This window comes from Trichoplusia ni, chromosome 6 (assembly GCF_003590095.1).
Source record: "Trichoplusia ni isolate ovarian cell line Hi5 chromosome 6, tn1, whole genome shotgun sequence".
Taxonomy (NCBI): Eukaryota; Metazoa; Arthropoda; class Insecta; order Lepidoptera; family Noctuidae; genus Trichoplusia; species Trichoplusia ni.
Window position 1 is genome coordinate 1,055,264 of NC_039483.1, and position 24,655 is coordinate 1,079,918.

A 24,655-nucleotide genomic window follows, 5' to 3' on the forward strand; every position below is an offset into this window, starting at 1 on the left:
TAAGATACAAAGTTGCAGTAAAAAAGTTGGTATATTGACACAGAGTCAAGAGGCGCAGTGTTTGCCGGGATTATGGCGTTATGGCCGCCCTGAGAACAATGGGGAAGACACACGTTCACACGAAAAAGGTGCTTACACATTATCCGCAAGATATTGACTATTTATTTATTTTGTTTTGGAAGACCAACAGCATTTACAAAAAAAAAAAAAGTTTAGCAGCATACAGCCAATTATAGGTCCTCGCTATTAAACTATTGTATAACATTATTAGATTAATGTGGGCAGCAAAATAAACAATTCATATTACCTACAAAGAAACGCAAGAGGATGTAAAATACTACCAGGTCAAATTAATCTTGATATTTAAGGAAAAAATCTCGGCTTAGCAACCGTCTCTAGAAAACCTTTGCAAATCTTGAAAGAAATACAGCTGTTCTTTAATAAAAACTATATGGCGTAAGGAGGTCATTCTTTATCACACTAAAACTAAGTCCTACACAAGAACTGACAATAAAATCTTTTTGCGGCCTTGATTATTTGTCATCAAATAAATTGCAGTTACGTGGTAATGATATCACTAAACACGGTTAGAGTGCAAAACAACTAATTTTCAGTCTAAATTTACCAAAAGTATCTTGGAATTTATCAGTAATTGGTAAAACGGCAAGTATAAAAACTGCATGTCAAAATTGCCCACTGCATTGCCCACGGATGGCAAAAAAGATTGGGCATTAATGAGTCTTGTCAGACATGGCCGACAATTACTGATGCAAATATTTGGGATGCTGGTTTCCTAACATTTTCTCCACACCGTTTGTCAGTTGTGTCTAAGAATAATCTTTACTCTATACTAATATATAAACCTGAAGAGTTTGTTTGTTTGTTTGCACGCACTAATCTCTGGAACTACTGGTCCAAATTGAAAAATTATTTTTGTGTTGAATGGACTATTCATCGAGGAAGGCTTTAGGCTATAAACCATAACGCTGCGACTAATAAGAGCGAAGATACAATGGAAAATGTGAAAAAAAAAACAGGGCAGGTATAAATCATAAATTATATCTTCTACTCTCGTGGACGAAGTCACGGGCTACAGCTAGTTGATTAATAACAATACACAGGTACATGCCTGCGGTGATTTCGAACCAACACCTCTTGCATGTCCAAAGAATTTTAGACACAATAACTGAATAGTTACCTTTACTTTACCTCTATCCAACGGTAATATTAATGTCATATTTGTACAGATACTAAGACTGGCTGTCTTCAAAAGTGTGAAGTGCAATTTGCTTGGACAAAGACTTTAATTTATGTATTCTCACGTACGTTCCCTTATCTAGCTTTACAATTAAAAGCCGACGGCTTTAGGAAACAACTTCGAAGAACAAATGAGTTTTATTACCGTTAGTTTAGACAGTTTAGTATAAAGGACAAGCACTAGGTATTTGTAAAATTACCAATGACTTGTCTAATTATTAATTGTGTGAGTAAATAAATAGCTTTTAACATTCTTTGACTTTAAAATGGCTTGAATGAGCCATGGTGGATGGTTTAAGTAAAACATATTCTATCATTATTATTTTATATAAAACTAATACATTTTCAAACTAAATACTAATATTAATATTTTTAGCTTATGTCCTGTCACTTCTGTGTTGCCAATTAATAATTGAACTCCTCCGAAACTTTTCAACCGAGTCTTATGAATTTTTGTATGCATATTGGGTCGGCCTAAGAATCAAACAGCATCTATTTCTCATACTACAATTTATTTTCCTAGAACCTATTTGTATGTTAACTGTCTTTAAATCCTTATTTCACTTTACAAAGAAAACCTACAACGACGAAAACTTCATAAAAAAAACCAGCTTCAACAGGGTAAAAAGCTGTTTTAAAAAATAGACATCATTTCGGTCTTCGGCGTAACCCTCTGAAGTGAGGGATTTGCAAACATTATCTAAATACTTGAAGAGGTGAAGAGGCAGATACAAACTCAGGAGTGTTTTTACAGGAACTGAAAAAAAAATGCTTTTAACAGATCATTAGACGAACACCGTAATGCATTCACACTTTTTAACCTTTTCTGATAACGGATAGGAAATTACTCATGACAGTTTTGTCTTATACTTACTGTAGACTGTTATCTATCTATACTCTATACTAATATATAAAGCTGAAGAGTTTGTTTGTTTGTTTGAACGCGCTAATCTCAGGAACTACTGGTCCAAATTGGAAAATTCTTTTTGTGTTGAATAGACCATTCATCGAGGAAGGCTTTAGGCTATAAACCATCACGCTGCTACTAATAAGAGCGAAGATACAATGCAAAATGTGAAAAAAACAGGGCAGGTATAAATCATAACTTATATCTTCTACCCACGGGGACGAAGTCGCGGGCAACAGCTGGTTATAAATTTTACTATTCAGTTTCATAAAATTTTATTGATATAGTTCATTCTGCAATCGTCCTAAGTTTAAATTCATTTAAAACTCTTTGTAGTTGACATTTTCGAACTGTTCATAGTTTCCACCATGAAAATACCACTTATTACGTATAAAAATAATAAATAATATGGAAAAAGTTAACAATGTCTTTTATTATTATAACCTTTTATAGATATTAGATAACTTAGATAGTTCAATTTTTGGGCACTTTTTGATCATTACTTAGTGGGTAAATGGCTTTTGTCTCAATATACAATTTAACTTATTTTATGCTCAGCTATCCTATTGAAACAACTATAGTCTTCATTGTTCCAAATCGTTATAATTGAAAAAAGATTATGACTCTTTCTAAATAAGCGTTTATCTTGTATTCTTCACAGATTTCTTCATCCATAGCGTTTTTTTTCTTTTTCAATAAGCAGTGCGCAATTTCGGTCAAGGTTTTACTCAATACCTCTATTCCCTTCTTCTGTAGCACGTTTTTATTTAAGATGCAAAAAGATAGAGTCTTAAAGGAGAGTTTATAATTCAGCATTCTTCTCAAAAGAACCAAAACAATTTCCTTCAAAATATTTAAAGCTACGTACCTACATAATATTATAAAGTGTGCATATATAGGCTATAAATTGGCCCAATCCATGGGTTTTATTGTGTGAGTAAAAATAGCAGAACGAACGTTCAAAGTAGGCGGGCAGGAAATCCATTACCCGTACGTACCTACGCTAGGGATGTGACACATCAATATCGATAATTGGATATATTTTTTGAATCGGAATTCTGGTGTTCTTAGTTTATAGATTGGATATATTTTTTTAACGTTAAAGTTTGAGTTTGACTGCACCGATAAGCTGTTAGTACAACCCCTTAGCCACTACACCAAAGTAATCCACCATTTTTTGTTTTGAATCTGGGTGTCTCTGTGCATGTATTGTAAACTTTAGATCGATAGATAGAGTATAAATTATTGAGCTTCTTATTTAATTCTCTTACAGATGTGTGTCCTATCTAATTTAGGGTAATTTAAGAGCAGCATAATTATTCAAAGAGAGATTCTATTCTATAATGCAAAATAAATCCGAATACTACAAAAATATACAATGTGATTACATCGACAATGCACATCCCATCCCTAAAAAAACATATTAGAGTGCACGTAGTCACATTTTCTAATCTATATTCAAATTGGCGAACGCCGCGCCTCGCCGCCATTGTGAAAATACGAATATTTTTCCAATTTCGCCCGGAAAACTCGCGCCACTGCCATTTTTACATACCAACCATTCTATTTCATCCTTTCAAATAAATTTCAACTCTATCCCGAGGTGTTAAGGTTGTTTATTTGAGGTGAGTGAAAAAAGTATTTGTTGTCGAATATGGACGTGAAAATGTATGAGCGAGCTTGATTGCCGTCTCTGTCTAGCCTCGTGACGTTTTATTTGGCTGCAGTATTACCTGTGTTGTTTGCATGCAGGAGATAGGGGGGCTATTGGATGGGAACATTGGAAATAATTGGAATACATACCTATGTGCAGCAAATTGAATGAGTTCTATCGAAACGTGATTGAGAAAGCACCTACTTGAACCAACCATATTTTGACAGTAAGTAACAGCACTATCAATTAGTTAAGTATAAAGCCTCCATCAAAATTGTTACCGCAAATAAACCAACACTCTATCAATAATAAAAAAAACACTATTATTTTTAAATTGACGCACACAATGTGAGCCGTGTATTGCTATCCGTAAATAGATTATGTAATCAAAAAGAAGATTTAGCTTTGGATGTTTGCTCTATACACCCATGTCACATAAATCAAAGTAGATATTGTTATATCGTGTTCCTGTAACATAGGTATTTCAAACATTTTTCAAAAGAGACATAGACATAGACAGTATAAATAGTTTCAATAAAATTTAACCTCTAACAGATACGTACAATTTTCATTCAATCAATATTTAAAAAGGTAGGATACTGGCTCAAGACAAAGATATGCCTGGATGTCATAACCAGGTAACCAAGCTAGCTGTATATCAAGTTTCATGAAAATTGGTCTAGCAGTTTAATGATGAAAGGATAACAAACATACGAACACAGTTACAGTCACCATTTTAATATAAGTATGTATAAATTAAAATGGTTTATTAACCATGTCTACAATAATTCAACTCATATATTATTAAACATGACAATATGCAGAGTAATAAAATAATACGGAATCTATCACAACTAAAATGGACAAGACAAGTATTGCCAGTAAATAGTATAAATACAATGTTAATACTCGCGTTTTAAAGTATAACATGAGTTTATTTTCGTGATGGCAACATTTGTTACAAATACAAGATGGCGGGACAGTCTCCCTTGTTTGGACAGCGTCGAACTCGTTACTAACAAAGATGTTTAAACACTGGATTGGTTGTTGTTATTATTAAGGTAATATATAAATGATTTTAGTAATCCTTATAATTACAGACTCTAAATAACTTCATGGCAGTGATTTTAATTTCTCATTTCTTTTAATGACTGAATGGATAGCCGAGTGATATAGGTCACCTCGCCAAACCCACTGTGCAGTGTGCATGTCACGGGTTCGATCCCTGCGTAGGCCGAGCCTTTTTTGTAATCGACGAGTGCTGCTTCTGCGTCTGGGTCTCCTTGTATTTTGTATCTTTTAATGTTTGAGTCCCTGCGACATAAGAACTAAATTCCTGAATGCGGAAGTCGTTTAAAAAAATTAATATTTTGGTCCTTATGCCTTCAGGGAGGTTCTCTAAAATAAATAACATTCTAATTAAAATATCAACTACTGTAGCAGCTTCCCCTCATCAAATGCGACAAATGTACATATCAATCCAAAAATCTTATTAACAAGTAACATCAAATTATTTCCAAAACAGCTCTCTCAAGAGATAAAACATCTAAAATTCTTCCCCACTTCAAGGTAACCGCCTTAATTAATTCATTAGTTATACAAAGTAAACAACAAGAAATAAATCTTGAGAAATTCCTAAAACTACTGATCCACCGAATTTAAAGTAGATCGTTATTAAGGCAGATTATTTAATTTAATTAACACAGGATCAAAAGGCACGAAGTAAAATCTTAATTTGTATTAGAAACATGAAAAAAACGTCTGCAATTCAATGTATGAATAGAAGATGAATCCATTTATTGGAATGGCATTGCAAAAAGAACAACCAGCTTACTACAGACTATAATTTGCGCTGAAATGATACATGTATCGAAAATTTTATAATGGTTCACCTACAAACATTACCAAACAAGGTCTCTTGGAGTACGCAAAAGACGAATTTCCAAATTAAATTTAAAATCCCCGCCACATCCAGCAGCCCAAGATCAGGGCTAGCCAACCCGGCCCTAAAATAAGACGTCGTCCTTTCGACTCATATTTATTTTTATTTATTTATTTATGATTATTTGCATGGCCCGCGCTTCACGTGACAGCCAAGGCGCTATTGTTTTCCGAAATAATAACGAGATATGGCGCTACGATGCATCTTTTTTATATTTTTTTTACTTGTAACCCCGTCACGAAACCCTTAGCGTATCTTCAAGCGGCCATGTATAAATTTTTGATCGTATTTTAAACAGAAATGGCGTTTGAATAGGTATTATAATAACACTGGCTTGAATGACTGGATGCAGCGTTGAGAGATTGTTCGCGCTTGTTTTGGATGGGTTAGAGCACTTGAATAAGTGTTTGAAGATATTATGATAGAAATTAATTACTGGTTCCATAATTTGTTCACACTCGCAAATATAAAAACGCAACTTGACCTCAATAATTAAATGTTTTTCAGTCTCTAGTAAGAGAAATTTACTAGCCTTCATTTGAACAATTTGTTGTCTAACCTTTTTATAGCTTGACTTATTTCGGATCAAAACAGTATATACACAAAGGCTAATGTCTCTATCGAGACTGTATCGTAAAAACGACAACTGTCAATTCACATGTGAGGTCATGCTTTATTAAAATTCAAATGACTTAAACCCATAACTTTTCTTTACACTAAGAAAAATGTTAACAAGCCCTGCAACTATAAACAATCAAATTTAGAACAGCACAAACTAATAAAGAAGATTCCTAATTAAGTTACTGGCTGACAATACTACACATATACAACCTTTTTCGATAAGTAAACAACTCTATCACCTGTGGCCGACGAAACAATACATTCAATAAAAACTTATCAACTGTTCACAGTAGTTAATATCAATATTCCAATATCATGGTAGATAATACCACTTAGCGCAAGATTAAGATGGCTGCCTCACAATAAATACTGTTAAAATACCACAGAGCGGCATAATTAGCAGCCACACAGGGTGGATTTGGAAATATGCAGCCGAGACACCATAAATCCAATTACAGGTGAATTAATTCGAATAATACGGAGCCATCTTTTTTTTTCACCAAAATAAACAAATCGCACGATGTTTTTTTTTCTGTTTTTGTGTCCACAAGGCGTCTTTCTTGCCGATAAATAACGCTAATGGTTCCGTATATTTACATTATAACTTTATCGTAGGAGCAATAAAAACTCTACGGCGAATACCTTGTTAGACCATAAACAAATAGTTTTCATCGTACTTTTTAAAGAAGTTCACCTAATTAAAAAGTTCTGCGAACATTATAAGTAATAGCTCTTTGTTAATGCGCTTCTATTTTCAAATAATTCTAACGTATTCCAGAATTAAATCCTCATTATAGGTGGTGTTGCTTAAGTTCGTAATGCGGCGTATCCTTTTAATTTTTTGTTAATTCGTAGCGGGCAGGTAATGAATCGCCGGCCGCTTCGTCGTGTCCCCAATAAATACTGGCTACTGGTTAATTGAAACATTATAAAGAAGATCTTATCGGCGCTCGAGCAAAGACACCGCGCACGGACCGGGACCCGATACGTTTTAGGAATGGGTCGTTTATATTTTTTTCTTTTTCTTAAAATTTTTAATGCCGGAACTTCTTAGAATTTCTGTTTTAGTTACACGAGAGGAGATAGTGGGTTTATTAAAACGTTTGTATGTGGGTAACAAGTAACCACCCACCGAAACACGAGCTCAATGGGTAACAAAGCACTAACTTACATAAAATACAATAAGAGATCACAACAAAAACAATGAACACTTCGGCTAACAAGCCACCGTGCAAAACGACTGCCAACTTACGTTTACCGTCACATGAGCCCTTATTCCCGCAATTTCGTCGTTAAAATGCAATACTTCAGGAGCGGAGTAAGTTTGGAGCGTATTAAGAGGGGTCCAGGTTAAGTTGGTCCCTTATTTGGTTACGGACAATGGTATAAGGGTGTCACGTTGCGTTGGAGGTGGAATTATAGTGGTGCAGATAGAGGGCGCGAGTGGCGGCGCGAAGAAGCCTGCAGCATATATTCTAATAGGCTATTAACATATAATGCCGCTGATTGGACGGATGCAGAGCGGCAGATGTGACATCGTATGCGCAAACAGGGGCGCGCAACATTTTTTGGTAGGTATATTTTATTTTTATTCAACAAGTTGTTTTGGTGATGGTGGATTACATGCATGATGGTTATGAATTTAATGTAGAGTTTCATAAAATTCCTACACATTTAGGTGTCAATGGATCAGACGGCTCCCTTAAAAAATAGTTGAAAATCGGGTCAAGCTACCAGAGTTAATCTTATTTGGCAGTACAGTGTCATTCTATGAAAACATGGTCCCTAAGTTCTGAAAAATTCATACGTAGGAAGTAAAGTATAAATATCCCGGATAGTTATTGCTTCATTAAAGATGTGAGTGAGGTCACCGCAGGTTGAGCACGCCTGCAGCCGCGATGGCGCGCGATACGGTAGCAAATAGCGCTACTTTCTCGCGATTCACCTTACCTCACACTAGCTACCTCTCTCCTTAACCTATAACAATATATAAATTAAATAAAAACAACCGAAAATAAACCCTAAACTCAAAGTAATAAAACGTAATGTCACTTTTCAGTATTTTGCTTCTTGTGACATTTTAAAACGAAACCAATTTAAAATCTGAAAATCCTCATTCCATTTTCAAAATGGCGTACACTCAGCTTTAATACAAATAAACAACGCTCTTATGACTAGACAATAAATTCTATTTTTAAATAATAAAATACAGGACACGGTTCCAGAATGTAGAAAACGGATTTATTTTCATTGTCATAGAAAAATAGTCTTTTATGTGCAAAAATAGGGTTGCATTTTGAGTGGTGGTTGTTGAACGTATATCATTTGAATATTAGGGTTGGTATGCATGAAGAGCAACACATAAACGCATTGTATGTGCACAAGCATGCACCACGCTCTAGTACAACCGAAATAGGGGTGAGCAGCGTAGTGGAAAAGGCTCCTCGTATATAAATAAATTAACATAAATAAAATTACAGCAGTCATAATAAATCCTTGTTTTCACACTCCTGCCTTGTAATAGGGTCAACAATGGAACAATAAAATTCCAAGTAGATAAATACCAATTAAAACTGTTTAGGGGTAAAAAAGTTTAATGTGCGGTATAAAATATCAAGTAGTTGTTGTATTGTTATCTGTGATGTAAAAGCAGCTGAGTCCAAGGAAAGTGACGCGATAAAGTATGAGAGCGGTTTTAATGGTTCGTGACAGCCCTAATTATGAAAGGTTGGCTGTAGGATTTTTGGTGACATGTACCTACGTGCCATTTGACTGAATTAACGAAAGAATAGAAAAAATGTGAGAAACTTTAGACCACCAAAATGACTTAAATAATTGGGTTGGTTATAAAAATCTCAAGTTAAAAATAGTAGTAAAAATGAAATTGACTTTCTAGTTCTTAGTGGGAATACGGGCAAATTATTTATTTTATTTCCCCTTTTCACCCACAAAACGAGGAGGTAAAAGTACGAACTATCATTGTTATAAACTTAATTAAATAAAAAAAAACGACAACAGTCCTATAACATACATTCATAGCTAAAAAATGAAAATAAAATAAACTTTCTAGAACCGTCTCCATACAATCTGTTTGCAACCGCGTCGTGTGCGACAGAAATAATAGGCTAGCACACTGGGAGGTATTGAGACATCAGCCGGTATTAACTGCCTGATACCGCCTACCCCCTCCCCCCTACCTCCACCGCACTACTCTACCTCGTTATACGAACCTGTTACGTTTGCATTAGATCTTGTTAGCAGTAATTAGGAAGGAATCGTATGAAAAATTGTCGTTGAATTTTTGTGTTTCGGGGATTTTGCGAGTAAGTTTTTTAAGGTTGTGTTCTTTATGGGGTTGAGTTTGGTGATTTTAAAGATGGAAAGTCAGTTTGAAAGTCATATTGATTTCTATTTTGCATGTCAGTGATGTACATAGAATTTTCGGTTTAGTTCATTTTCAGCTTCTGATAAATCTGAAATACTTTGAAGTATTATGATTCTTTCTGAGTTATCCTTTCGATTCAAATTCTGAAAATACAATTTTTCGTAACTATCATCATTTCTTTAACCCAACCAACATCAGCTAACAAAATCCGATCTCTATAATATACAATATCAATTATCACAATACAAGACAAAACATCATAATTAATGAGCAGCACCAAACCCGTTTGAACGCGAAACAGTGAAAACGGTAGCACTGACTTAACCCTGCTACGGCTCAATGTCTCAATCTGACTAAATTATTCACAAGCCATTAAGACAAACGGCTCTTAGCAACTAATCGTCCCGTTTCCGCCACCGGCCGGTAATTATTGCTTCTACACCAACTTTATTTATCTCGCCGACTTTTTTTTCTACAATTTATTCGGTTGGCAGTATGTTCTTTTTAAGTGTGGATAGATGTGGGTGTTTTAGGGTTGGTGTACATGGTGGTGTGGGGGAGATTTGGAAAGTATGGTGATTTTCTATGGCTCTCGGATTGACTGAAAGAAAAATAGCGATACAGGTATGGTTTGTCAAAGTCTAAGATTTGGTTCATTTGATTAAAATTTTGGGCTCAGACTGAGATTTGGCTTACTCATATCATATGGATACTCATTAATCCCTAATTGGGGTACATGATCCCTTTATTAATAGATCTATGCAGTTAGCCTGAGCGCACGCTTGGACATTTTCACTGGTCTTTTAAGTGTCCTTTAATGGTTTTGACTGCGGCTGTGAAAAGTGTTGTTTTTTATAAGAAGACCTGTTTTTAATCATCATCGGCCTAGCCTTTTCCCAACTATGTTGGGGTCGGCTACCAGTCCAACCGGTTTCAGCTAAGTACCAGTGTTTTACAAGGAGCGACTGGCTATCTGACCTCCTCAACCAAGTTACCTGGGCAACACGATACCCCTTGGTTAGACTGGCTGTCAGACTTTTTTAGCTTCTGACTATCTGTAACGACTGTCAAAGATGTAGGAATAACAGCCGGGACCCACAATTTAACGTGCCTTCCGAAACACGGAGGAACTCGTTATGACAAAGATGGTCACCCATCCACGGACCAACCGCGTCAAGCATAGCTCAACCTGTGATCGAATCACTTATGCGGTTATAGCTTAGCCACGAGCTCCTCCTGTTTTTACTATGAATAATTTTATCAGTGGTTTGAAGACAATCAGTTTGTACTTTATAGTATAAAGTAAGATATTTTTTTTTTCAACTAAACGCTTAGCTAAAGTATCCCTACTGCTTATTAAATCCTACTTAAATACATTTTAAGCTACACCGCCCTATCCCCATGTAAACCTCTCAAATATATTCTATTAAGAAGCGCTAACAGCATTAGTAAAACATGTTAAAAATACTCTTCCGTTGACATCGCGAGTGGCGCCCTCACACATGCGCCGGCGCAACATACTGCACTATTAACCACTAAACGATTTCTTAAGGACTTTCATTAGTTTTCATGATTTTTATAGCTTTTACTTATGGGGGCTAGTTCCAAATTGCCGTTTCGTCAGATTAGGGAACTGTGGTAGGTTTTCGGAGAAGCCTTTTCCCAGCTGTATTAACTATATACTAGGAAAACAAATTAAAGGACACTTTAATTTGTTATGTTATAGTTTTGGCAGTATGAAGAAACGTAAAAGATGGAAAACTGTGAAAAAAGAAGGCTTTATTATACAGAAGACAAGAAGCTTAAATTAAGTGAAAAGTTTGGATGGATATGCGTGAACGGTTAAACAGAAAGTTTTAAGACAGAAAAAAATTGCATTAAAATCAGTCCACCCATTTTAGGCGTAGAAAAGTAACAGATACACACACATCTACTAACTCACTCACATATCGCTATTATAATCAATAAATACAAAAAATAAGCATGAACTTTCGGAAATACAATGAAAACATCACACAGAACGAGTTAACCGCTCATAATTCAACAGGATGCACGATTTTACCTCTCCCTGTCACTTCTCAACTATCGTCACCTCATCAAGCGCTCGTTAATAGACTACTAAATACAGTCATGACGTGAAACAAAGGCGAGCGTTTATGAGCCGAGAACAAACAGACGGACAGGTCATGTGTTAAGTGTGTGGTGGTTGTTACTTATATTAGAAATGGGTATGTTGGTCTGGGTTTATGTTTGATAACTTAGCTATCACAGAGGCTTTATGATGTATTACCAAAAGAAATACTAATATCAAATAAAACTCAAAAAAACAGAACTGGTAATCTGTAACTATTTCTGACATTTCTACACTCCTATAAATTTGAGTTTTTCATAAAACAGTGTTATTTTATTTGACACATTGCATCTGCTTGCAAAATTCTTTCCAATGTGAAAGCTCAAATCTTGCTTCAAGAATGTCCTCCATAATTAAAACATAAAAATTATAATCGATTTAAATAATGAGCTAATTATAAAAGCTCAAACTTAATTCTTATACCATATAAGGAATAAAACCGAAACGAATGTTATTAATTTATCTCAGACTAAGTAATTAAGTCAGCCTTATGAAACGGCATCTTCTTTTGAATTTCGCCTTCAAACTTTATAAAGAGCCAATTTGCAATTTGCCAAAACCAATCACAATAATTTTTACTTTTAATTACTACTTACGTCAGAATGGAATGAGGTTCCCAAATTATAAGTTATAACGTAAAAAGGTGCTAAAGGAATTTGGAACTAATTTACAAGCTAGTAAAGTTCTAAATGAATTTCCGCTTTTAAAGTATAGACAAAAAGGTCCTTGTTTAAGACAATAACTTCATTTGTCAGGTCTATAGTTGGACCCCCGCTAAGAACCCGCCCCCTTATTATGAGAAGCCAAAATAAATTTATCTTATTTCTAAAATGTATTAATTATCATAAAAATATAATAAGGTTGCCGGAAGATGCTGCCTGTCGTTTTTTTTTAACAAAAAACAAATCTTCTTTTAATAATTGGCGTCCTGACAATATTGGAATTTATTGTAGGCCCGAATCCTTACGTTCCTTTGCATGGATTTGTAAACATGGGGAGCAGGTTCAATTCTAACGGAGCGCCGAGGTTCCTAAAGTAACAATGTGACTTTTTCAAAATACCTATACTTTCTTAATTATTCTAAGACACAACTTATAAAACGGTGAAGAAAACATCATGAGGAAACCTGGATCAAAAATATTGGAATCTGGAATCGCCAACCTGCAGTGAGCTAGCTTGGTGATCAATGCTTAAACCGTCCCTATATAGGAAGAGACCTATACCCAGCACTAGGACGTATAGGCTGTTACTTTATATATTATATCGGTCCAATAATTTCAGCAATATTTTCCTTTTACCGTTTCATTTTAAAATAATTTATTATCTAATCATTTCAGAAAAATATTAATCGTTAACCGAACTAAAAGATGAACAAGCAACTCCTAGTCAAACAAAATAAAAAACTGAAGCACTTCTTTCTTTTAAAACCACTAAAACAAATAACATTCAAAATGAACATCTCAATTTTGATCCCATCACAGCTTTATAAACCTTATTTCTACAAAAGGCTTTACAAAACCATCTGTATATTTAATTTTGTGCACAGCCTACACCAAATTGATCATAAAACTTTATACATACGTCTTTTTTAGGGTACCGCATCCAAAGTTTAAGGCTAGACTGCGTTTTTTTAATGATTTGAACGATTATTAAAAGCATAAAGCCCTATAACTATAATTTTCTGTCCGTATGTCACAAGGTAATGTCATAATCCGTGACAATTAAATTGCTAAAATTTTCATAAATGAGTAATTCTATAGCCGCTAACAAATAAAATCGCGCTTCCTTACAAAAAACATTTTTCGTTTTGCCGTTCTTCTAAATAATGGTACAGACCCTTTTGTCGGTGGTAGGACTCGCACTTTGCCGGCTTTTTATAATAATCTTGTTGTAATTAAAATTCGCAATGCGGTTTTATGTCTTAATTCTGATGTTCACGCTTTGGTATAGCTGCGGCGGTTTCGCCGCTAATATTATGTTTTTTGAAAGTATTTTTTATTACTTTTGCCTCAATGAATACGATTATAAAAAAAATGGGAGATACCTACTTAATTGAGAGTGTGTTGATGCCTGTTTTTCAAATCTGATATACCATCACGTCTTACTCAGTTATTGAAATTTGCCAGCTACAGAATCAGACGGAGGGAATGCAAAAAAAATGTCTTTCATGAACAATTTTTTAACTAACTCACCAAACAAGTTTTGGTACTGGACATTCTCATACATCTATTGCGTTATAACAAGACGGATGAAACCTATTTTTTTACACAATGGCAACATCTTAACAATCCATTTTCAACCCTGGAAGCTGATAGCATAACATCTCCAAAAAAACAGTTGAACATAATCATAAACAAAAGGAGATCACAGACTACCATCTAAGATGTTCATTCGATTCGCAAGCAAAAAAACTAACAAAAGCCTTTAAAAAAACACGACCTCTAGCGTCAATACTTCACACTAATTATATTACGTCAAGAATAAAATCGATTAAAATGCTGTGAAGTTTTTGATGCGATTTTTACAAAACTATAAATAATCCCAGTTGGCAGGTGAGGACAGAAGTGTGGGACATTTTAGAGTTGTAGGACAAAAAAGTCCCTTTATGTCTTGTGATTTTGGTCAACTTTATCTTTTAACAAAATATAGACCTTTCGGTGTACCGTGAAATAGTTCACATTGGGACGTTTATAGAGTTGTTGAAACCGAATCATTATATTGAATAAATAGATAACGGCATAATATAATATAAATTAATGTATAAACTCACGGTATCTTTGCCTACGGTGTGTATGGTAGATTTAAAATAAAGTCAATAGGTAGACAGTTAAAAATTGTCAAAGAAGATATTTCTCTGCTGCACCTAAAACAATATTGGAAATAAAGACTGAGGCTAAGACCGTTTGCTATGGTCATACATTTATAATTTGAGAAAACCTACAAATTTATTTTCACTTATTTTTTGCCATTTGAAAAATCCCAAATTGACGGGATTTTTCTAAATAAAACGTTGAACTCAAAAATCAACACATATAAAACCCGGCCAACAAATAAGCGGTATCAACAGCTCCATACATCTCCAAACCCAGGTAAAAGCGTATTTTTTTAGCAATGTTTTTTGGTAGCGACTGCGACTCCACATCGTTAAGTGAAAAAGGTCCATTCGGCTTGTTTGAGAGCCGTTAAGGACGGTAGCGACACTGTTATTATCGAACTAATTAATCGTTGGACCAACGGACGAATTTTAATGTACCAAGTATGTATGTGTATGAGATAGTATGAGCGACCAATCTCGAGTAATTTGCACGGCGACGCAAATTGGCGAGACGGGAATCTTGACGCATGGCTTAGTCGAGGTTTAAGCGGTGAGTCGTCCGTCGTAAGAATTTTCATTTGTTTGTCTAGCTCTTTATACGAATTCATTGTGACTTTAGATAGCGTAGAAACACTATCAGAGGATGCCATTGTATGATACTAGCTGTTGCCCGTGACTTCGTTCGCGTGGTCGATATTAGTTATAGCTAGTGCGCACGCTTGCTCTCCAATTTTTGGAACATATTTCATATCTGTTCTGTTATTATGCGTGATGGTATATTGTGATATCCTAGACGCCTTCCTCAATTTTTTTAAATAAATGGGATTTATAACACCATTTCTTTTTTCAAATCGTACCTCTAGTTTCTGAGATTGGCGCGTTCAAAGAAACTCTTCAGATTTATAATATGTAATATGAGTATTATTACCCGTCAAAAGGAGTGTAATGTTTTTGACTGGTTTGTATGTCCCGATTGATCGTCAAAAGTGATATAACTGTAAGACATTTGTAGGTAAACTAGTTTTTACTGTTCTATAAGTTACAGGAAATATAATAGACATACGGCACAGTTTTCAACTTTGATTAATTAATTACAAGACAATTCACTTTATAATCCCGTTGTATTTGTAATGAGTATTAATTTCCAATTAGATTATTGATTGCTGTTTTGAATTCGTTACAAATTAATTACCTAATGTGTAACTAAGATATCAGCTACCTGTAAACCTCGTTAAACAAAAAACACACAGACAAATAGTTCATTGCGCTCATTAAAATTTACGGCATTAGAAAAAAGACTAAAAAAAATGCTCAAAATTACGCCTCTTAATAGCCATACACTATATGGCCATGGTACTTATGGTACGACGGAAAATACCAATAGTTACCCCCTGGCTTTTTGTGTTTCCTATTTCTTTTTAATATGTTCAATACCCATTTACAATATTGGGCCAATAAGCGGGGAAGCAGACTGGCTCCAAAATTCACTATGAACAACTTTCGCTTTCACCATATTTTTTTTAATTTTTTTCTGAGCGCTAATTTCTAAAGTATCACAAAATTGTTATCACTATAATAATACCTACCTTCCTAGACCATATAATTCTATATAGTATTGTAATATATTCAAACATAAGTACCTACTGTTCGACGTCTCAACAAACCATATCCTTATACAACACACCAAACATTTCTCTTAACATTTTCGACACGGCGGCAACAAATAAACAGTTTTGATGACACCGGTGTTATATATCGCGACATTGTCCTATAGTTTATGAACCCATATCAAATTGGTAGCCATGGCAACCGACGCTGAACATATATTAGCCTGAACGGATGTCCTGTTGAAGATAAATATTGTTTCTTGTGACGTATACTTGTTTTGTAGATAGTGTTAGGTTTGCACTCTTGGTAATTTATTGGTACTCTGGGATTTTCCAATAAATAGGTATGTAGATTTTAAGGAATAGTCTCTGATTTTCGTAATTGTTTCTTTGGCGAATGACGTGGTTAGAAAGAGAAATTAAGCTCTTTAGATAGACAGCATCTATACATATAATAAAATTGTAGAAAAGTGAAAACTGTACATTGAATATTTTTTTTAAAGAATAATTGCTGGGTGGTCTACCAATGATTGCGAAGCCGAAAATATGATTTTTAGAATTTTTGTCTGTTTGTCTGTTTGTCTGTTTGTCTGTATGTATGTCCGGAAAGATCTCGGAAAGTACTGGATAGATTTGATTCAAATTTTCGGAGAATATCAACAAGAGGTCCGGTCAACATACTTTTTACTTATTATCTCGCTTTTCGTTACAGGGGGTGAGCAGGAGCCTTTTATATCTATCAACAAATATCAAATTATCTCATAAACTACTGAATAGATTTCATTCAAATTTGGCATGAACATTGCCGAACGCTTGATTCAACATATATATAAAAACCATAACGCTGCTATGCGGGGGGCATGAGCAGTACACTTTTAAAATTTTGGTCCCACCCGTAACATTGTGTAATATAATTATGAGGTGTATTTTCACCCGATTTGGTAGTGGGTAGTACGGTCATTAATTTACACAAAAAAACTTCACGCTATTTATCTTAAAACTTTTGGCAGAGCAATAATATATTTTTTCGAAAATTAATCATTTTCACAAAATTAGTCATTTTATTCTCTTTCAAGTCTATTATAGGCCTACCGCGACTAAATCACGAGTAAAATAAAAGAAACATAAACTATTCATACTTTTTTTATGCAATTGCTACTTTGTAATATATTCTTGAAACATTGGAACTTAAATTATTTTTATTTTTATTGAGCTACTAAAATTACTCAAGTTCAAACGTGAAATGCTGTCATACTGATTTTGTATTTATTTACGATAGGTATACCTACTTTTAACTTTAACTTTTACCTATATGTTTAACTCGATGTTGGCGATGCTACTTCAAGATCAAAACATTCGTATTCACACTCAACCCAAAGTCGCATGTAGGTCACATTGATCTCATCTATACCTGTGCATAACAATAAATTAATGAACAACATAGTTATTACCTTGGTTCATCTGTAACAACTAGCAACAAAAATAGGAACTCATTGCCTTTCAAAAAATGAAATCATGTTTTCTTAAATTTGCAACATTACATGGGCCAAAAGTATTCAGGATAAAAAAACCCACAAAATGAAAAATTTGCAAAAAAATCTGCATATGGAATATGAAAGATATAGATCTATAAGACTAAAGCTATCATTGAATAAGACGGTACGCTAGACGGTTTTTGACGTGTGTATCTATTGAATTTCGTTAATTATATCAAAAACACACAGACATCAATAAAACAATGTCTACTGATAGGTATCTGGGTCTTTTCAATGTCTTGCGGAGTTTATCAGTTTACTATATCCGCCATTATAGAGACCTCACACATGGTTCTTCCAAATATCCTATCCGTCATACACTGTCTGGAAAATCTTTTGGCTGTCTGTGTCGGCAGTCTTCGTGCGGTCAGCGTAACTTCATCACCAACCTCATGGAATAAACCAGACAAGTGAGGGACTAAATAAGCTTAAAAGTTGAAGCTTGGTTAGTGTTTAGCAATTCCAACAATTTCTTATATAATTTATGAAACTCATTTTTACAGATCGTTCAAAAGACAACAACCTCTCAATATCTAGAAAGGCTAGGAATATTATACGTGCATAAACTGCTAACCCTCTTTTTCCGTATAGTTCTTTATTTTAACTCCATTTATGCAATAGGGATGTCGGTAATGCACTTCAATGATCGTCAGGTAGGTTAACGAATAAAATACGTAATTTCTCTTCGTAAATCGGTATAGTAAATGGAACTCATGCATGATGTCACTTTTATGTTCATATTTTGCTAAGTCCTAACATTCCACATCTCCTATTCTTCAGAATTTTGTCCCTGTCAATTTCAAAAAATGCGTGACTGATATTTGTTTATTATCACGCTATTTATTTATCATGCTATTTAAGGGCAAGTCATGATCAGAACACCAGGGGGCCAAAATAACACGTGTAACAACTTTTCTATTTTGTAAATATTCCTCATGTTTGTTTGGAAGATCAGTTTTAATATTAAAAGGACTGTCAAACATAAAGTGTTTCACTTCACCAGTTCCGTCCACAAAAATAATTTGACATCTCCTTTATATCGTCAGAAAACATCGTGTGTAGAAATTATTTACTGTCTGACTATCACCGTTCCTGAGATGCAGCCAGGTGACAGACGAATAGATAACGGGGCCTCAGTAATATGGTTCCGGTTTACCTCTTTGGTTACAGAACATAAAAATTGAATGATACCTCAACTGTCATAATCCGTCCAGCCATTTGAGGTGTAGGGTGGGCCAAAGTACAGACGTGCTCGAAAATCATGACCCTCCCTTCTACAGCTGTTGGGTAAATAAGATAAAATTAAGAAATGGAAATTCCTCGAAAGTAACATATTTTTAGCAGAAGCGCTAAGACTGATTTATAATCTAGCTTGACAATCTGAGTTCCAAATCCATTTTTCTACCACCAATCATATCAACGAACGTAACTAAGAACTCGCTTGATTAAGTCTTCAATATTCTATTTCTGTTATTCTTTCCTTCTTACAGCCTCAATTTTTAAAACTCGATTATTTCAAACATGTCTGAGAAAACTCGCATATAATTCACTTTTAAAACAAAATAAACTAAATTAAAATTGCTCAATACGTTCGAAAGCAAAGTTATAAACCCCTCTTTTTGATAAATAAGAAAAAATCATTAATACACCAGGATATTTACATTACACCAGGACACCAGGATAGTATCGTAAACGATGAAACGTGTTTGATTCAAACATCTGATATTAAATAGTGTTTGGGGCTCTAGATTCATACAAATTTAGAAATAAAAAAGCAAGCTTAAAATGTAAAAAAAGATGTTGTCAATATTGCGTTACATTTTTGTGATGATCATTATTATTAAACTTCATTGTTTTCACATCTTGAAAATCACGCAGACAAAGTCGCGGGCAACAGCTAGTATTACTATAAGCTCATCTATATTATATCTCTTTTATTCTTAAGTATATACAAAAAATAACTTGAACCCGAATCGCATCGTATTTTTTTTTTTAACAAAAGGATCATCAAAATTATTGAAAAAGAGAAGCTATTAACTTACTGCACACTTTAACTGCGATCGCTGACAAAACATGATTTATGTTGTCCAATAAAAATATTCCCATAAAAATTCATTCACCTTTGAAAGATCGTAATAATATTGTCCTGTTTTTTTGATAAAAGGTCAAGAATGTCTGCCCAGGGAGTTTCTTAGGTGATTAATAAAAACGCATGTCGTTTAGAAGAGGGGTTTTTTTAAGCTATCCAAAAACAGTCTACGGACCATTGGTTGACGCGATGTGTGGTATCTCTATTCTGGTCATTTTTTAATGAGTTCTATGTACGCACTAGATTACTCCAATCAGCTCTAAAATAATAGCTTAAAATCATCGTCTCGTCTCCTCGCTATTTAATTAGGTAGGTGGCGTGCTGTCTTCTTGTATAGATATATCGCTATGCAGTTTTATTAAGAAGTTCCTGACAATTTCACCGAAATCCATTCAAGTAAATACTCACATGCAAAATCTGCCTTTCCCATATTTTACATTAATAAGAATATTAAAAACACGAAAACTTCTCACATAAATAACACATTGGAATATAATAAAGAAAGCTTACAATAAAATACGACATACAGATACAAATAAATAAGCACCTCATTCAACTGTCGACTTGTGAGCATTTCGCTGGTCCATGGACTTCATATGCGCCAGGTAGACAGTCCACACGAAACTCGCGAGACTTACAAATATAATCCTGTTTTTCTCCGACACAAAGTAGAAGTTCAGCGTCTGCGCCGTCGGCCAGAACACCACGCCGATCTTGTACGTCGGCCACAACTTCTCCTTCACCTCATTCACGCAGGTCTTTATCGGTTTCATTTCTAAGACGCTCATCCCGAAGAAGAAGTAAGCCATAGCAAGCGGTGAGTACGAGACTTGCTCGATCGCGGCTCTAGTGATCGCTGACATGAGATTCTTCTTCTTGAAGAACCGGCTTGTGTATTTCATCCAGCCGTAGAAGACAGGTGACATGAAGAAGGCGCCGAAGATGCCGAAGCGTGCGGCGCGCGCCCAGTCCGCGTGCTCGATGGTGGTGCCGTGCTCGAGGTACTCCTGGGTGATGCTGCAGGTCGGCCAGATGATGGCGTACGACACCATGCCCCGGATCAGGGGGAACTGCCCCGGGAGATGGCGCACTTTCGTTAGGAGCCCCGGCATTTTTAACAATAATCTCAAAAAACAAATCTCTTCCTTTCATTTGGGTTGGAATAATAACATGTTGACTGTCAATTTGATGTTTATGAATTGCTTTTTAAAGTTATTGCGGTCTATGAGTTATTTCCTCTTTGGACGCTTCTTAAACAGGACTTAAGTGATTTACATTTTGTTCTAAGAAACACTTTGATATTGAAATAGAGTTTGTCAGTGTGTCTGAAATGGATGAGAATTCAGAAAATATGAAAGATGAAAGAGTATATTTTTATCTGTAATTATATGATTTCGATGCCAAATTAGGTTATCTAGAATCTCAAAGGAATTATAGACAATATACAGTATTGACTATCAAAATAACGAGATTATTTAGTAGAACACAAAACGTGACGTGTAATTACCCATTTAGTTATCAAAGCGAGCAATCGATTGCCCACCCACAGAGCTGTGGGTTTAGAACAATCGAATAATTTGGTTTATACGATTATTATTCGATTATTTGGCTCGGGTGGATCGATTCGGCGATTCTCTTTGTGATAAAGACGATGATTCGGCGAATGTAGACGCGTGTGCGGTCACGGGCTCTCGGCACATGATTAGTCAATTAATTACTTATTAATCTGATACACTGTTTATCTGTATAGTATGAACAGTCATTATTTCTACAAATTTCACAACGATAACGCACGGTAAGTTTACACCAACGAGGCAGAGTTGTAAATTGATTATGACAGTAAATATAAAAAAATACTAATTATATTTTAATCATTCAAAACTCAAGGTTCCGACAAATTAATATGATTTTTGCAGAGCTTTGTGATACCCATGACGCCCTCTATTTAAGTAAAATCAAAACTAGTAAAGCGACATCTATGCAACTTTATAATAACTACTCTGATTTGGTAACGCCATCTAGAATGCGATGCAAAATCTTTTAGTCGTCTGGCTCGTTCAATAGTCACACAGTTATTGACTAGATGTCGCTACTAGTCGTTAAAGTCCCACAACAGTTTTAGGTTTTGCTATTCACTAACAGATGACACTGATGAGACATTTGTTGCAAATTTTGTAATGTACGATGTAAATAAATATATATTTTTTTAAATAGGATTCACTAGGTACCTACTCTTAAACTGACTTTTCTGCATTCGCAACTTAATTCACAACAAGAAAAAAAAAGGTTCTTCAAAATGCAGAATAAAGAAGGGCTTTTAGGATTTAAAAAAAAGCCCTTTTCCTTTCAAACCTCCATCAGTGCTGTTGACTACTTGCGTGATTCAAAATTCTTTTAAAGAAAGTAATAAAATTAGCAGATCAGTTGGATGCAGGTGGCAATGAACCGGTCGCGCTGGAGAACGTGTGTAGAGGCCTATGTCCAGCAGTGCCTACATAAGTTCTCTGTACAATAAACATTCAAAAACTTACTACCAACCTACGCTTAACTTTTTCTTAGCAAAATGTCAACGAATTAAGGAGACCACTTAAGTTCACTTGAAGTATCACCATAAACTTGCTACTTTATTACAAGAATTTTGACAAGCGTATTATCGGACATGTTTTAGCAACTAATTCCAACTTGAGACATTTTTTGAAATGTTATTTATGAATATTTTTAAGTTATCGTTGTTGAAAAGACTGTCGTTAGCGAGTAAGTTATGGTATTGCTAAAAGCTTGAGAGTATACAAGGAGTAGTCGAGTTGATTCTCAGTGATAAGTGTTTTTTTTTCACAATCACAAATACTTAGTTATTAATTTACCTATAGACATTTTGAGGTAATGCAACATGATGCGTACTTAACTCAAAGTCAAAAGAAGTAAAATTCACAAAGAATAAGTAGTAAGTAGATATACTAAAAATAATGCTTAAAAATTTTCAATGTGCTGATAATCATAAAATGAATCTGAAAAATTATGTTCGTCGCTTTTGATTCCCAAAGCTTATCATGATGCCTGGCTGAATAAATACATTCATCATATTAAAAAAAAACTTCATTTCCAGAATTCAACTCGAGGTTTCATAGAAACCAGGACTATTCAAAACATATCACACCAGAGTAAATTATTTTACGATTGCGTCTAGTAAAATTAATAAATGACCTATCAGATAATAGTTGACTAAAAAAGCAGTGTAACATACGAACATACAGTTATTTCATGACGCGAGGTCAAGGACGGTCGCGTACGTAATGTCTGCGTACACAGTGTACACAGCGACTAGGGTTGCCAAGTTACCAAAAGTTACAGATGGACAGACCAGCCAGTTGTCCGGACATTTGGACAAAAAAATCCGGATTCTTAACATTGTTAAAGGTTTGAGTATTAATGGGGGAAACGAAAATAGTTTGTTAGATCGATCACAGGTTAAGCTATATTGTAGGTCCTGTGGGTCGTCAGAAGCTAGAAAGTCTGACAAACAGTCTGACTAAGGGCTATTATGTTGAGGTCAGATAGGCAGTCGCTCCTTATAAAACACGGGTACTTAGTTGGAAACGGTTAGACTGGAAGCCGACCCCAACATACTTGGGAAACGGCTAGCATGATGATCATGTCGAAAATAGTTTGTAAAATCAACGTTTTCATATTATTACAATAAAACTTTTAAATTCTAATTTGATAATAAACAAATAGAATCCAAGTCAGTATAACAAAACACGGACAATCCGGACACCGTTTAGTTTTAAAACCGGACACTCAACCAAAAAGCTTTAAATAATGTCCGGCTATATCCGGACGCCTGGCTACTAACAGCGACTGACTACTGTTTGCTGTGAGGGTCTAATGACGTTTACATTTTAATAAATCATAGCCGTGACGGACCGCCCCTTTTGATTACTCAGTTGTCTGCAGGTCTGGTTATTGTTTCGGGTATATTTCATAAATTTAAATCTAAAAAGAGGTACGGTAGGTATTAAGCAGTTCGTTTTTAATATTACCTAGGGCATAGTTAATGCTGGGTGCAGTATCTATGGTCACGATGATACTATTCAATGGTCTTAAGCTTATAAGGGTGCTTATAGGTAACATTATGAAACTATTAGGCTCTGCTTGGATTATATTTACCGTAAATAATATTATCTTCACGTAAAATAATACATAATATTAAACACATAATTTTAAATATTCTCAGACCTAAAAATGACCTAAAAATGCTCAGATTAACTTAAGGTTCTAAATATCTGTTACATGCATTAATCAATATTTGTGTAAGCTACTTCATTTTAATTATAAAATCGCATCCAAGGCAGGCAAAGTAAATATATGATTTTTTTTATTATAAGACAGCACTGACGAACGTTGAAGAAAAAAATAATTGAAAATTTGGGAACAGTAAAATTCCCAACCGCAATCCCAAAAAAAGCGAGACAAAGAAATAAAAAATTACTTAAATTTTATTTAAATTAACCTACGTTAAAATCAAATGTGAAATCACTTTACACCATACATTTAAACATTTACCTACGGAAATTTTATTTAAATTAACCTACGTTAAAGTCAAATCTGAAATCACTTTACACCATACATTTAAACATTTACCTACGGAAATTTTATTTAAATTAACCTTCGTTAAAAGCAAATCTGAAATCACTTTACACCATACATTTAAA

At 34.7% G+C, this 24,655-nt stretch overlaps 1 protein-coding gene and 1 long non-coding RNA gene across 2 annotated transcripts; both read right to left on the bottom strand.

Moving 5' to 3' along the window:
* Positions 1 to 17,806: 17,806 nt before the first annotated feature.
* On the bottom strand, positions 17,807 to 19,347 carry LOC113495106. The gene is made up of 3 exons (XR_003400698.1): positions 19,046 to 19,347; positions 18,429 to 18,644; positions 17,807 to 18,281 (listed from the first exon to the last, which is right to left on the bottom strand). It is a non-coding gene; the product is annotated as an uncharacterized LOC113495106 (long non-coding RNA).
* A 726-nt stretch (positions 19,348 to 20,073) lies between these two features.
* LOC113495306 (mpv17-like protein) lies at positions 20,074 to 21,720 on the bottom strand. The gene has a single exon (XM_026873975.1). The coding sequence runs from the start codon at positions 21,053 to 21,055 to the stop codon at positions 20,492 to 20,494; it is 564 nt and encodes a 187-aa protein (XP_026729776.1). The 5' UTR covers positions 21,056 to 21,720; the 3' UTR covers positions 20,074 to 20,491.
* Positions 21,721 to 24,655: the final 2,935 nt, after the last annotated feature.